Source organism: Sinocyclocheilus anshuiensis, unplaced genomic scaffold, assembly GCF_001515605.1.
Source record: "Sinocyclocheilus anshuiensis isolate Anshui unplaced genomic scaffold, SAMN03320099.WGS_v1.1 scaffold1075, whole genome shotgun sequence".
NCBI lineage: Eukaryota > Metazoa > Chordata > Actinopteri > Cypriniformes > Cyprinidae > Sinocyclocheilus > Sinocyclocheilus anshuiensis.
This window is the reverse complement of record NW_015544163.1, coordinates 2260704-2276824: the sequence shown is the minus strand read 5'-3', so window position 1 is coordinate 2276824 and position 16121 is coordinate 2260704. Positions and strand designations below refer to the sequence as shown.

At 35.9% G+C, this 16121-nt stretch overlaps 1 protein-coding gene across 1 annotated transcript; it reads right to left on the bottom strand.

Annotated features, from left to right (window-relative positions):
- Positions 1 to 5323: 5323 nt before the first annotated feature.
- On the bottom strand, positions 5324 to 11625 carry LOC107695718 (nucleoside diphosphate kinase A-like). Its single transcript, XM_016495744.1, has 6 exons — positions 11348 to 11625; positions 11153 to 11160; positions 6654 to 6772; positions 6477 to 6578; positions 6084 to 6196; positions 5324 to 5863 (listed from the first exon to the last, which is right to left on the bottom strand). Exons 1-6 carry the CDS (start codon positions 11464 to 11466, stop codon positions 5743 to 5745), a joined length of 582 nt encoding a protein of 193 aa, XP_016351230.1. The 5' UTR covers positions 11467 to 11625; the 3' UTR covers positions 5324 to 5742.
- Positions 11626 to 16121: the final 4496 nt, after the last annotated feature.

Here is a 16121-nt window from a genome sequence, read left to right as displayed (position 1 = left end):
TGGGACGGAGTTAAAATTTTTAAATTTTTTTTTTTTAAAAAAAAAAAAAAAAAAATCCCATATAATCATTGCATTCTTTTGTTATTTCGAACTAATTTCTCTTTGTTTTAAAATTAAAGCCATATGTCTGAACTCTGTTTTAAATAGTAAAACTTTTAATTAGAAGTATAAAACTTTATGTAATAAAAAATATTTTCTAGTGTTTTTTTTACTAGCCCCAGCTAGTCATTCTGTTATTTATAATGGCTGTGAATTAATTTCATCATTGTAGCGAGGCATAATAAAAGTCCCTGATTCATTAGCACTAATAAAGACGGCCCTAGAGACACGCCCACTTCTGTGTTTTGTTTACGTACCTGTTTACACTCCCAGAAATCCGTGTTCCAAGAACACGTGACCTCGCTGCGGAGCAAAAGAATGTGTGACATATCATAGCCGTGCTCAGAGGGAGGCAGGCCGCTCGGACCGCTTTTATTAGACGCCGCATTTCACCATTCACTTCAGTAGATTTACTCTAAATTTGGCAAGGTTTCGGCATGGCTGTCTGCACATACACACTCTCCTCCACAGATTGACTACAAAGGGAAGCCTTTACAGTAGGGTGATCTTCAACCGCTGATAAAGTTTTGTTTTTCGATGCAGCTGTAATCGGTAACCTCACAAAATAACTGGACTGCCTGACCATGTATCTCACTGCAGGGAAGCATTGTTGCCGGATGGCGGCCGTGTCATCGCTTTGGTAGAAAACTAACGAGAATCGTGATGGCAATGGTCTTTTCTAATCAAAGGAAGTGCCTCTGTATTCCCATTATGCAATTTGTTAAACATGAATTCAGGTTATTTTCTTGCATATAAGCTATAGAGGAGCGTGAAATTTTTATGAGAAAAAAAAAAAACAAGCGTCAGCTCACTAGTTACAAACATCTTTATATATACAGGATATATCCATATATATATTTATATATACATTTTTTTTTTCTTATTTGCCTAATAAGCTCAGTGGCAGTCTAGTTATTTTTTGAAGTATGACATTATCATAAATCAGATATTCGTTCAGAAGTACCAGTCCCGAAAACCCAGTTCTGCACTGAATAATAATTAGAGTGAAAAAAAAATCAACTGGCGGAAATCAGATTTCCCCAGAAAATGTATCAATAGCATAGTAAAAAAATGCCTTGGGTAGAAACTGTGTTTGTCTCATTGTTAGGGTGTACAGGAAAGCGTAGAGGTGAAAATCCTTCTATTATGTAAAGTCCACGCTGTCCGGGACTCTAAACTACAGGGCGGAGAGAGCGAGAGAAAGAGAGAACACGGTCTTTGTACGTTTTGGGAATTCGTTTTGCAATCTTTCCTTTTTTCTGCTTTTTTTATGTTTATTTGTAATGATTTGTTCTCAAAACTTAGGAGGGCTGAAGAAGCAGTTTTTTGCGACATCAGAATATATCACTAAATAAAACAGGTGCTTTTTATGGATCAAAGTACGCTCGATCTCTATTATACATGAGAAGACGAAAAATAAGTGTTATCAAGACAAATTTTAGAAGAAAAAGCGTTCATTACTCTTTCCTTTTTGTATTTACTGAAGGGGGGGGGGGTTCATTGTGGTCAGGGTTGTGACAAAAGGCATTTTTCCTCCAACCTTTTCTCCGAAGCAATCAAAGAATGTCGACTGATGACGTCCTAAGAGGTTTTACGACTCTTAACTAGCTAAAATGCAGGATTTTTCCGGTATTTTTGACTTCATGCTATGCATTCCAGTTTTCTAGGACTTCCATGCTTTGGATCGCCCGAACCACCGTAGTCCTTAAACTTCCCGTCGGAACTTCGCTGGCTTTTTGTACATAGAAAATTTTGAATTCGTATGAAAGGTATGACAAGATCTTCCCTGTTTATGGGAGAGGCTTTAACACAGCTCGAATACACTAAAATGCCCGTTGTAAGCTAGAAATTTTGGAGTATGAAGAGAGATGGGAGGTGTGATGTGAATTTGCTATCTTTTATATTTTTAAACTTGTGAATCTCACAAAAACTTTCGAGACATTTTTCTACAGAGCCCCCGCACATGACACTAGGACAACGGTATATTTATCATAGCCATGAATTAAGAATTTGTTCCCACGTTCTATTAATTAATTCCCTCGCTTTAGTTAAATTGTTGTTACGAATTAAGAATTCATACCAATAATATATTAATTCATTCTCTCGTTTTTATAATCAAGACATTACTACAAAGAAGCCACAATTGACAAGAATGAGGGAGCAAATATGTATATGGCTACAATTTATGAAAATAATGAAACAAATTAGTACAACATGGTTATGATTTACGAAAACAAGGAAACTTAAGTCACAGAAAAATTATTAATTCGTGGGGATATTTTTTTCTATGTCATTTGTGGGGCTCTGTATATTTCATTCAGAAATCATAAGAAAAAAATTGTATTGTAATGTCATTTATTTTTGGCAAAATAAAACACACAAAATATAATTTTTCTTTTGATTTTGGGGTGAAATGTGATTATTTTCGTAAAGAGATTCACCCAAACAGATTCCCAAACAAAGTCAGCGACCAATCAGAAAGAGAGAGTTGAAATTGAACCCCTCCCCCCTGAATCCGCAGCGCCCTCTACTGGCCCCTGTGTAAATGACTCTAAATATTTGTTTTGTGATCTAGTGTTAGACTCAGAGCATCATAAAGGTTGTCCCTAAAAAGTGCCTTTTGTTCACAGACACCATCTTGTAATCCTGAGTGCCCATCTCAAAAAAAGAAAAAAACTAAACAAAAAAATCCCCTCGTTCAAACTTCTGTATTTCTCCTTCCGCGACTTCTTCAAAGCAGTATATATATAGTACTAAAGGAAATCGGTGTGACTTAGTTCCTCTTTTTACTGTTGAATAATTAAGAAAAACTGTAAAAAAATGTTTGAAAAATGACAACAACAAAAAAAACGCTCTGTCTTGCTTTTCCTTCCTCTGTAATCTTGTCTTCTGCCTCTTTTGGACACTGGAGTAGTCTATAGTTGCATAACCATCGCCCTTTTCCCTGTGCCCCTTTTCTCTGAACGGAGGGGTTTTAAAATGTAAAAAAAAAAAAAAAGTAAGAAAAAAATGTTGTCTGAGCAGAATGCAGTTAGCTCACGTTATTCTTGTCTGTACGCTTCACGTTGTATTCATACCGATCTCTTCAGCTTCTCCATTGAACAGTTAATGTACGTGAACAAGTTACGCCGGTGAGCTCTGGTGGGCCGTCCGACAGACGGGCGTTTCAGCTGGACGCGGTTTGCGAAAACGATAAAGGCAGACTGCTGAGGTAGAATAGGTATTAAAGGAGTTTGAGCTATTTATTTCATTTTTGTTACCAAATTCATTTGATTTGCTATGATCTGTTTGTATTGATATTGCATTGAGAATCTGTATTGATGATGCACCTTTGAATGGTTGTACGTGACCAGATATTTAATTTAAAAAAAAAGTTAGTCAAGATGAAGCACCTTAAAAAACGGAGTGGTTTCAGCCCAGGGAAAGTGACATGGCTTCAAAGCGACCGCGAGCCCAGCGTTACGAGCCAAACTCATAGACCAAAGTGACGCACGCCACAAAAACCTGAGCGAAACTAAAATGAACTCACCAGCAAAAGCCGACGTCGTGGGCTTAACACGACAACTTGCTTTCTCCCTCAAACAAAATATGCAATTGTTTCACTTTCCCAAGTCCGTGAAGCCGGCGTCCACGTTGGCTATGATTTATTAATAACTGTAATAAGTGAAAGCCATAGCGACTGACACGTGTTTGGCAAACTCATAGACCAAAGTGACGCACGCCACAAAAACCTGAGCGAGACTAAAATTAACTTGAAAACTCACCAGCAAAAGCCCACATAGTGGGCTTAACGAAAACTTGCTTCCTCCCACAAACAAAATATGCAATTGTTTCACTTTCCCGAGTCCGTGAAGCCGGCGTCCGCGTTGGCTGTGATTTATTAATAACTGTAAGTGAAAGCCATAGTGACGGACATGTGTTTGGCGCTCTCGTTGTCCCTCCCTGGTACTGACCGTCCATTTTCTTTCTTTCGTATTTACTTTTGTATTTTTTTTTATTGAGCGGGGCATTCGGATGCGTTTAGAGTAGCATGAACCCTCGGCAGCTCCGGTCTTGTTTGAACTCGTCGAGCAGCGGGCGCCCTTCTCAGTCCACACGCCTTCCAGAGCTCATGGTGAAATGCATGTGTTGATTACAATTTCTTTTCCATAATAAGAAAAACAAGTAAGAGCAGCACCTTTAACTGATTGAATAAAAGGATGTTCTTGACTGTAACGTTGAGTCTGTGTGGTTATTTTGATCTTTAGCTCCAATTTAGCCCCCAGGAGCCCTCAAGGTGACTTCAAATTATTTAAAACAAGTGTTAAAAGAATAGTTCACCTAAAAATGAAAATGCATTCACCCTTAGGCCATCCAAGATGTAGATGAGTTGGTGTGGAGTTGAAATGATTTGGAGAAATTTAGCATTACACAATGGATCCTCTGCAGTGAATGGGTGCCGTCAGAATGAGAGTCCAAACAGCTGATAAAAACATCACAATAATCCACAAGTAATCCACACCACTCCAGTCCAATCAAGTAATAACTTAATCAGGAGAGAAATATGCACAAATCAAACAGTTTACAAGTGAAAACGGTCCAAAACAGTTCTAAACAAACATGTTGGTGGATTTGGATGTGAGCGGACAACAGGAGATGGACTTTTCCCCTGGATTTAGCATTATTATGGATTATGGACTCTTGATGGATTTGTTTATTACATGCAGCTTTTCACTTCAGCAAGACATTAATTGCTGGACTGGAGTGGTGTGGATTACTTGTGATGTTTTTATCAGCTGTTTGGACTCTCATTCTGACGGCACCCATTCACTGCAGAGAATCCAATGTTGAGCAAGTGATGTAATGCTACATTTCTCCAAATCTGTTCTGATGAAGAAACAAACTCATCTACATCCTGGATGGCCTGATGGTGAGTACATTTTCAGCAAATTTTCATTTTTGGGTGAACTGTTCCTTTAAAATGAGCTAAAACAACAACAAAACTGACATTTTTATTACCATAAAAAGTGGTTGCGTACCATGTTGATATGTGATATGAAGTAAATATATTCGCACAACAAACCATTTTTGTGTTACAGCAAATATTTATTTGGTGTACTTTTGTTACATTAAATTTACAGTCTATAAATAATTATTTACTGCACCTTTAATACATTTTCCCCTGAGTGAAGGTACTGGGTTTGGATGACAAGCATCTGCTAAAATGCAATTATAATTTTTTTTAATTGAAAAAGGCATTAAAGTACATTGTTTGTAAAAGTTAGTTACATTGATCAGCACCGTGCATGTGTGTGATCACTGGTTATGTTCAGTAAAAATAGAACAAAAATTGCTTTTTAGAAACAATTAGGAACTATTAAGACTTGTGCGTCAAAGCAAAATTAAAAGTCTATTTGAAAATATTCAAGGGCACCTTTTGTAAACATCTTCTCCAAAAGGTTTTGAAATTTCTTTAAATATTTATAATATAAAACAGAAAATTTCAATCTATTTACATTGGATCATTTTAAAATGATAACATCATTTGCAGCCCAAAAACTGCATATAATCAGCATTTTGTGCTATTAAGGAAATTGAGCAGAAATCAACCCGCTGAGGGTGATCAGAGTTCATTTAGCACATATGGACGTCTCAAACTGAGCCTCATATGTGATAAATGTTTTTATGATCGCATCCCTCCCAGTCGATGAGCTCTGAGCAATGAAACCACAGTGAAATCTCCCGCTCCGCTCCCTCCACTGAATCAGATGCATGGACCACATTTCTGAATGAATTTAACAGTGAGGAAAGTCATTTCACCCATGCGACTCATATACATGCCAAAGGTTTATTCCTTAATTTATATGCAGCTTCAAACTGAGAATCTGATATTGTGTTGTTTAACTGTGTGTGTGGCTGTGTTTGGAATAATAGTGGGCACTATATAGTGTGCAGTATGCAGTACACTAATATTGCACTCAGAATAAATGAGTGTATGTAAATACCTGCTGATATGAACACTGAAATCTCCTCTAATAGTTCCCATTGCAGCTTCAGCAGGGTCTGTGTCTCCCACCAGCATACGCGATGACCTCACTACATTATGCCCCTCCCACACCTGAAAACAAACCAATGAGGAATGTGAATATCAACTCGTCAATGACAGTGTGACATGTGCAATGATCTTAATAATGTAGTATCTGATGCTAGACTTTTGAAGCATGCAACCTTTTTCTTCTTTACTGTATTGCATGTTTAAAAACATTTTGCATTATTTTGAGTCGAATGCAGTAGGTTATCTACTCTTATGGATCATTTGCATACATAAATATAATAGTAGTATGATATTCATAACATATGCCATAACGCTGAAGCGCAGCCGTTTGATTGGTCCTCACCATGGCGACTATGGGGCCAGAGGTCATGTAGTAAAACAGGCTGGAGTAGAAGGGTTTCCTCTGCAGCGAGACGTAGTGCTGAGCTAAAAGCTTGTCAGAAGCCTGTAAAATAAACAGACACATCATGTACAAACAGGTCACATACAGTCATGAGTGTTACCTGAGTGAATCACTCACCTGCAGCATCTTTAGACCCACCAATCGGAATCCTCGCTGCTCAAAGCGCTTGATGACCTCACCAATCAGACGCCTCTGAACACCGTCGGGCTTCACAGCTACCAAAGTCCGTTCTTTAACTTGTTGAAAAGCTAACACCGCCATCTACTGGCAAAGTGTGAAACAAGAAATATTAACATTAAAATAATGCACTTCTTTTGGAATTTTAGGTCATTTATATAAAATGTAAAAAATTATATATATATATATAAAAATTTAAAATTTGGATTAAGTCATTTAAAATGATGTCTTTGTGTTGAATTTATAATATCAAAGCATTTAATTTTAAACTACTTTTTATAGAAATGTATTCGATCTTTCATTATCTAAACCATCATTTTAAAATCAAAACATCAGCATTTTTAATACTCTTTGTGGCCACTGTAATAATTTAATAACCACAGATTTACATGTTTTTAAAGTAGCGCTTGTTTTTAAGCTTAGTTTTGTACAATATAAAATATACAATAAATAGTAGAAAATACAAATTATATACATTGCAGAAATAAACGGAAAACCAGGAAAGGTTTATTTAAACATTCCATTTTCATAAAATTGTAGGGGGGAAAAAATAACATTTATAAAAAACAAAAAACACACATACATACACATATACATATACATATATATATATATGTGTGTGTGTGTGTGTGTGTGTGTGTGTGTGTATATCTGTTATATAAACAGATATATGTGTTAGTGTATATGTAACATGTCTGAATGCATATGTACTGTATGTGTAAATTCATACATGTATCCATGTATTAAAAATATGTGCAGTATGTATGTGAGCATATATCAAGGGGTTCAAGGTTTAGAAAATTCCCAACATCTTTCCAATTTATTTACTTATTTTCTTGTTTAAAGGAAGTGAGATTAATTCTTGTAAATTTGAAAACATGCTCTTCTGAAAGTATGTTTCCTGTCTAAGTAAATAAGCGCTGAGATCTTTAGCACAGAAAGTAAAGAAACTTGTATTCTAAAAGCTTCTTGTCATTAACATTACATCATTGTCTCTCAATATTGGTCATTTAGCAGCGTTTTTGAATATTAATTGCAGAAAGAGTGTGATATTTCATCTAGGTAAATGCAGATCAATGGTGTGTCCCGTGACCATCTCTTCGAACAGTCTGAATTTAAAAGAAAAGTTTCTTCAATCGTGACAGACACGCGGTTGCTTCCTTGAAGCTTGATCAAATTAAAGTTGTTACACACTCATGTGCTCTGGATTTGACCTCCGCATGCTGCCAATATGCATTCAGTTCAGCACTATGATTGGCCTTCAGACGGACCAATCACACACACTCTGAACAGAAGGGAGTCTGGGGTCCTAGAGTTGCTAGTTAGGTGTCTAAAATTATAAAATAACTGGCAAGTACAAAAATGTACTGTAGCAGTACTGTATGTATACAATGGTAATACTAGGATACTTTTTATGTACTAACTAATTGAAAAGCATAAAAGGTGGCATTTCCATCACTGTCACTGCAGAATTCTGGTCAATTTTGGTTTATCAGGTTTGAGATGGGAGTATTTTTTTTGCTCATTTTGGTGAACATGCTTGTGTCTTTCATTTGTGTTTTGGCGCATGCCACTGCAATTTTGACCCGTGCAACTAAATCTATTAAGAAAGACAATAACTTACACAAGCTCCTGTCTAACCTAATGCAGTCAGCACTCGCCCACGTGAACACAATTAACCAATCACTGATCACGAGAGGACAGAGCACAGCTCGTGTAATATTAGTGAAACAGAGCATGTGTACTTTATATGGCAAACATAAATATATCCTCTATATTACAATCTAAATGTCATATTTTTGTAATAGCTACAACAAACGTAATATAGTAATGGTACATATTTTTATATATACCATGTTTACCATATATTAATATATCTTGGTATTTCAACAGATACAATGATATTGCTATGAAATACATAAAAACACAGTTACATCTAGCATTAATGATATCAAATGTAAAGCAATGGTACTAAATACCATTCATTGATTCATTTACATGGTTCTCTAAAAGTAATTGTAGTCCCTTAGACTTTTTTTACTAATTGTATAGTGTAGCATTAATATTGCAGCTAAACAGACTGTTTTAAGAATGTTTTAATAACTCAAAGCGTTCACAACATCTATTTTTTTCTTGGTTATGTGAACATTAAAGGAATCTTATATTTTGCAAACATTATGGGAGTGTTACTTTTTAATGTTCTCAAACATTCTGAAAGAAGTAACATTTAAAAAAAAAAAAAACTCAGTCGAACCTCCAACTTAAACTTTTAAGACCAAAAAAAAAAAAAAACATTCCATGAACAATATAGGCTTAAATAATGTTTCTGTGCTAACATTGTGACAGCAATATTAAAGACCGGATTACTTTTAAGAAACATAGGCTAAACGTAACTAGAAGAGCATTTGTTTAGAACTTTGAGAGAACCTTGTCAGAACGTTGGCCAAAGATCTGAAAACGTTCTCTGTTAGCTGGGATCCATAAATGTCCCCGCTAACTAAAATACGTTCTAAGAACGTTTTACTAACATTCACATCACGTTATGAAAATGTTATTTGAGTGTTTTTTTGAACGTTTAAAATGTAAAGTTTTTTCTTGGTCATGTGAATGTTAGAGACAGTGTTAGGCTACAGACAATAATGATCGATAGTTTTGAAAACATTATGGGAATGTAAACGTTCCATAAATAATGTATAATGATGTTTTGAGAGCGATATTACAGACCAGATAACAACGAACGTACTATTAACGTAACTGAAAGAACATTTGTTTAGAACTTTGAGAGAACCTTGTCAGAAAGTTGGCCAAAGATCTGAAAACGTTCTCTGTTAGCTGAGATCCATACATTTCCCCGCTAACTAAAATGTGCTCCCAGAACGTTTTGCTAACGTTCTCATTGCGTTATGGAAATGTTGAGTGTTTTCTGAACGTTTAAAACGCAGTTTATTATTATTATTGTAATTTGTAAATCTTGGTTATGTGTATGTGTAGAGACAATATTACAGACAATAATGTTTCATTTTGCATAGTTGTGCAAACATTATGGGAATGCTACTTTTGAATGTTCTCTGAACCAGGTGAAACTAATAAGTATGTTAGTAATAGGGATGGGCATATCGATCCGAAGTATCGATATATCGATACTGACGCAAGTATCGAAAGTATCGATACTCAAACCAAAAATATCGATACTAAGGTGCATTTTATATACCAGTGGTTTTGTTTATTTAACATAAATAATAATAATAATAATAATGTAGGATAGAACTATTTTCCTGCTCATCTGAACACACGCAAATGTTGCAAGACAGAACCAATCCATCACAGAGAGCTTTCACTCACTGCTGACAGTGCATTCAAACAGGGCTGCGTTTCCCAAAAGTATCATAAGAAAAAGCTTATTTTTTAAAGCTTTTGGGAATGGCAGCCCGGAACAATGCTTATCAGAGGACAGAAAAAAAACATAAATGTTTAGAGTTATTTCACAATAAACAAATTGAAATTGTAGCCTACATAGTTTGTGCAATTACAATTATTTAAATTGAACGTTGAAAGATAATATTGATCATGTAAAGGTTGCATTTTATGCATGCAACAGCCATTCACTGGCAGTCCCTAATGGCAGTACAAAATATTGCACTAAATCAAAAGTTCAAATGTTACACATAAGTTAGAATATTAATGTTGTAATACTGGTAGCACGAATATAAAAATGTGATGATATATGTTACAAAAAAGTAACAATTTTGAAATACGTTGATGGTTGTATTTTTTTGTATTTGATCTCAGTATTCCTATCAATGTTGTATAAGGGTTTTTTATGCATAATAGTAAGACTAGAATGTGATCAAACAGTTTAAAATAGCTGGGCTAAGATATATAACAATTTTTATGACTGCAGAAATATGTTAATTCAGTATACACATTATCCCACCGGTTACAATTGTGACTGACCATAAAATAACATTTTTCACACTTTTCCAAAAAAAAAACAAATTATTGATTATTTCAAAGGGTTACTAATGACACATCATTTGGATATTTTCATGTCTGGGAAAAATTTGGGATTAAACGGGTTAAAATGCATTTTAAACATAAAGTTAAGTGGTTTTCATTACCCATTTTACTCTTAGTAATTTAATAATTTCATAAATTTCATCATTTAAAAGTTTAGTGCAGAAGTATCGAATCGGTATCGACGATACTGTCTTGAAAAATATCGGTATCATATCGAAAACAAAATAAGGGGTATCGCCCATCCCTAGTTAGTAAGCTAACACTAAAAAAAACAAACGCTATTCGAACGCCCAACAAAAACGTTTCAGAAAACGTTCCATAAATAATAACGTTTGAGAGCGATATTTCAGACCAGATAACATTGAACGAACGTTCTATTCACGTTACTGCAAGAAAGTCTGTTCATATCTTTGAGGGAACCTTGCCAGAATGTTAGCCAAAGTTCCGGCTGGGACGATGTTTTCAATGGTAAACGTCGAAGAACATGCATTATCGTCTTACTTCTATTAATCCCTGACCCAAACCTTCTCCTTAAATTGAACGTTTTGCATTAAAACCTGTTTCTTCACCAGTTCTGTCCTGCTCTGGGATGGAAACACAGAGAGATGGATGTGAGCAAACCTGTGTCACTGCTGAGGCTGCGCGCGAGTCCTTGTCCCAAAACGCGCGTGGAGCTCCGTGTGGCCGCTCGCGCGACGTGGACGCAGAGAGCAAATCGCGCGGCCATCATTTTCATTTCCAGGTCAAATGCGTCCCAAACCTTCACCGAGTAGCGCTTTTACTACTCCAAACCTTATGAGCGGTCCGACGCTTTAAACCCCGGACCGTTACGCACGCAAGCGCGCGGTCATTCACCTGACAGGTCAAAGTCACGCGTCCAATCATAGTGTGTCCAGATGAGGCGTGCGTGCGTGCGTCTATCATGGGGACAAAAACCCGCAAATTATAGTGAGATTACCGGTCATCACGTGCTCAAACACAACCTCTTAATTAACACCATTTCCTGTTTGGAGAGCCATGAAAGATATACACAAACCGACAAGGCCAGCTAAAGTAAAGCGGAGCGTTTATGGAACTGAATGAACGCTTTGTTCTATAGATAGTATCTATATTATTGAATAAAAAAACTATAGTATTGTTCTATAGTATAAAAAAGCCTATATACAGGTTTTGTCAGATTTTGTCTGAACTTTTCAGCTATTTGTCCTAAAAGTGAAGTTAGGTCGAAGGACAAACACTTAAATCGATGGCTGGCAGAGAGACAAAACAATAAATGTTCATCTTTGCAGGAGAACAAACACAAACAGAACGGACTACTTCTGATCATTTCAAACAGGCGATTCCAATCACATTAACTGCTAACAGAAAACGGTGTATACCTTAGGCCCTGATCACTGATAATGTGAGACAAACAACATAGAAAGGGTGAGATGGTATTAAGAAGAGAATTTGACATAAAATTAGGCCTACATGAAATTCAACCCAGCTGACATATCTTCCTTCAGTAAACGTAAACCCACCATCAGTGATGGAATGTACTGTAAGTGTCCCTCATTTACCACGCGGTGCACATCATTTACAAGCGGCACAACATTTACAGTAGGCCTACAGCTGTCTAAAATGTGCTTTATTTGTCAATCAGTTAATCAAACAGGTCAATGTATTTTTTTGTAATCAGGCAGAAACGATAGAGCACGTTTTAATAAAATGTAAAAAATATGAAAAAGAAAGGTTAAAACTCATTAAGGAAGTAAGAAACATGGGTGTTGAATCATTTAATTTGTCAAACCTCTTGAAAGAGCATGCAGAACAAGGTAAAATATATGGTGCTATTGTTAAATACATTAAAGGAATAGGATTAATCAGGAGAATTTAGGAATGTGTGTGTTTTTTTTTATTTTTTTTTTTATAAAATATAGATAAATATAAATATGTATTTATTAGTGCTCCACACTCCAGTCCAGTTGGTGGCGGTAAATGCACCAGAAGTTGGTTTGCCATCCGCCATAAAACGTTATTAGAAGAAGAAGAAGAATCAGTTAATCTAGCTGATCCAACTTAAACGAATTACATTTTTTGATTTAGGGGTTTTATGATAGAGGTTGCAATTTAAACGATGTCAAGATTTGTTTTAGTGTAAATTCCAGAAACAAGAAAAGTGTCTAAAAAGAACTGGCCTCAACTTGCCTCCACATGAAGCGGATGTAAACAGATTCCCAGTGACATCCCACTGGAATGACAAGTTGAATAGAAAGTTTGCCAGGAACGCTTTACAATGTTAAGTGTGTGAGTTGTGGAACAAAAATCTTTTTTTTTTGCTTCGTCATTGTGGTGTATGAAGTATAGACTGATGTGAAGTTTAACATAAGGCAGCAACATAAAATGTCAAAATTAAAAAAAATAATAAAAAAAAAAAACTTTTGCTAGGCGAAAAAAAAGGTGGGCACACATTTATCCCACAAATCACTGTTCAGGAAAGAATTGCACAAATACTGTAAATGCTGTGGATAAAGTACAGGATAGCCTTCTGTTTGTTTTCTCTAAATGTTTAAGCTGTGTGGGTAAACTTACAGACAGCTTTTTACAGAAAGAACAGTCGATGTTGTTCCACTCCTGATGGCTTCAGACAGTTCATGTAAACCCTAATGTTCAAAATAATTATTTGATTTGAGCAGGGCAAACTTAAATTAGTTCAATTAAATGAACTTTTATGAGTATTTAGAACTTTCTGTTGAGTTCAAGAAACTGACACATTTTCAGAATTTTTTCATTGTTTTGATATTAATTAACTTTTTTCTTTTAATTTATACCAACATAAATTTAACCAAAACTGGGCTGGGATTTATGTTTCCCAGCATGCTTTGCCATGACACACAAAAGGTAGAAGTAAATGCTAAAATTGAGTTGTATAATGTTTTTTTCTTCTTCTCAAAGTTTATTGTTCAATGGGACATTTAATAGGGTTTAATGCTTTGCTATGCTAATTCAGAATAGTTTCTGTTACCATCATGGTGATGAGTGGAGAACAGATATATGGTCAATATTGATTTTACTAATTCAGCAATCAAAGCTTTGGATTATCACTTTAGTGTTAATTGATTTAGCCAGTAATGAAAATTAATGATAATTTTAAGTGAAATGTATGAGAAATGTTTCAGGTTAAGAGCAGTCACAGTTAATGTGAGACCAAAATATTCTTTATTGGGGGTTAAAACTCTGGACTCTTTGCAATGTGGGCAGAGAGAGAGAGAGGGAGAGAGAGAGAAAACGTCTGTTTGCTCCTCTTTTGATCACTTTTCAATTGTGACAAGCAAGCCATTCTGCAATCTTACACTCCAAAGCATCAATTGACTTCACAGTGAAGCAGCTTGAAAGGCTCCTCACATCACAACACTTCTCCCTCCTCGCACACATCTTCCTCCATGCTTCACTGTGGTAGAAATGCATTCATTATTGTATTTCTCATCAGATATTCAAAAACACAGCTCTGGAGCAACACCATGCAATTCATGTTTTATCATGATTCATCACTGTAAGATTGATGCTATTTGTCTGGACCACAGCCTGAAAAGACAAAAGAACTCTTAACGAGAATCAACACCTGAACTCTAGCTGTCTCACAAGACCTTCATTAAAGACAACACACCCAACTGAGAGAGACAAAAGTTTCACACCTTATGTATGATGCTCCAGATCCACTCCCTTTACTCACTCTCCCCTCATTTCCATCTGAACACAAGACACTACAGAGATCACCAAAACCACTTTTCATAAGCAGAGTTCATGAAAACAATGCAGATGTTTGATGTTGTTTGAAAGGTCTCTGTGTGTCTGATAAAAAGGTCTCATTCTCTTAACAATAGAACAGACAGCCATGAATATTGAAAACAGACTACTCTCAGGTCTTTCACACAAATGACCTCCTGTAGCCTATGTAAATGAAATACAGCCTCCCACAGAAATCAAAGTTATTCACTTGCAACCCCCAAAAGTGATATGCTAAAACCCCTGCAATAGTAGCCTACCATTTGGTAAGGTTTTTTTTTTGGACTATTTAAGGGAGAGTGACAAAGAGATCAAGCTGTAGACAGATCTCCCACACAATTGCTGTGTGTAGTTTTCGCTATAACACTTCTAAATTCTCTCATTTTGATATTATTGAATGATATAATGCTTGAATTAGTATCTTGATTATACTGGTTAATAAATTATGTTTGAATTTATTCTGATTACTCTGAAATTATTTTCTCAAGTAGATTAAGTGAAGGCTATGTTTCTGCAAATCTGCATCCAGGGTTAAGTGCATACTAGAGCTCAGGTTAGATGAAGCATAGGGCACATCAGGTGAGAATTTAGATTTCTGACTGGCTACTTGACTTTAGCATACTAAACCTAGTACTGGTCATAACCGCTGGTTATTGTCTCAGCTTTATTCAAGTTGTACGTAATTATATTATCGGGGGCTAGTAGGCTACTAGCATAACTGATGATTATTCTTTGAGCTTTATTCAAGTTGTACATAGTTATTTTAACTATCGGGGGCTAGATAAAAATACAATTAAAATATTACCATATTTCGTAGTACTAGCATAACTGCTGAAAATTGTTTATTGTTTAAGGAGTGCATTTGCTTAATTCTTGCTAATTTCCTTACCAGTGATTTGGTTAAGACCATTAACAGATTTGTGTGTGTGTGCAATATTAAGTAAATATTGTTGGTATGTTAATGTCACATGCTATGACGAGGTGATGCTCAGTATCATTTTTTTTTACTTTTTAACATTCAATGTGATGGATAGGACTATAATATTTGAAGATGTATGTAGGCCTATCATGTGGCCAAATAGTTATTTTAAAGTCTGTACCTCCTGTAATGTAAGTTTACAGTGACATTACAGTACTACATTTACATACAGTACATTTAAAGGTGACATATCATGAAAATCTGACTTTTCCAGGTTTTAGGTGCTATAATCAGGTCCCCAGAGCATCTACCAACCAAGGAAACGTGAAAAAGATTAACCCAGTAACTTTGTTTTGGTAAGCCTTTTTCTGCAAGCGTCTGAAAAAACTAGTGCGTCTGATTTCGCTCCCCTAGTGACGAGGTGAAGGGATCTCATTATAATATTACTGCCCCTTAATCTGTAAATTTACACCCACGGCGCCGTTATTGTGTTTTCGCAAACGACAACGGTGTACCAGCTCTAATGCCATGGTGAAAGTTTGAGCAGAACATGCTAACTGTTCTGTCTTTGGCTGCACAGACGAGCACAGAACGCTATTTAGAGTCCCAGCCTCAGAGGAGACAACAGAGCAGTGGATTTATTGATTTATTTAGGCTACTGTATATTGCTGCTGCCACACAGATCTACAATAAACCTGCGATTTATT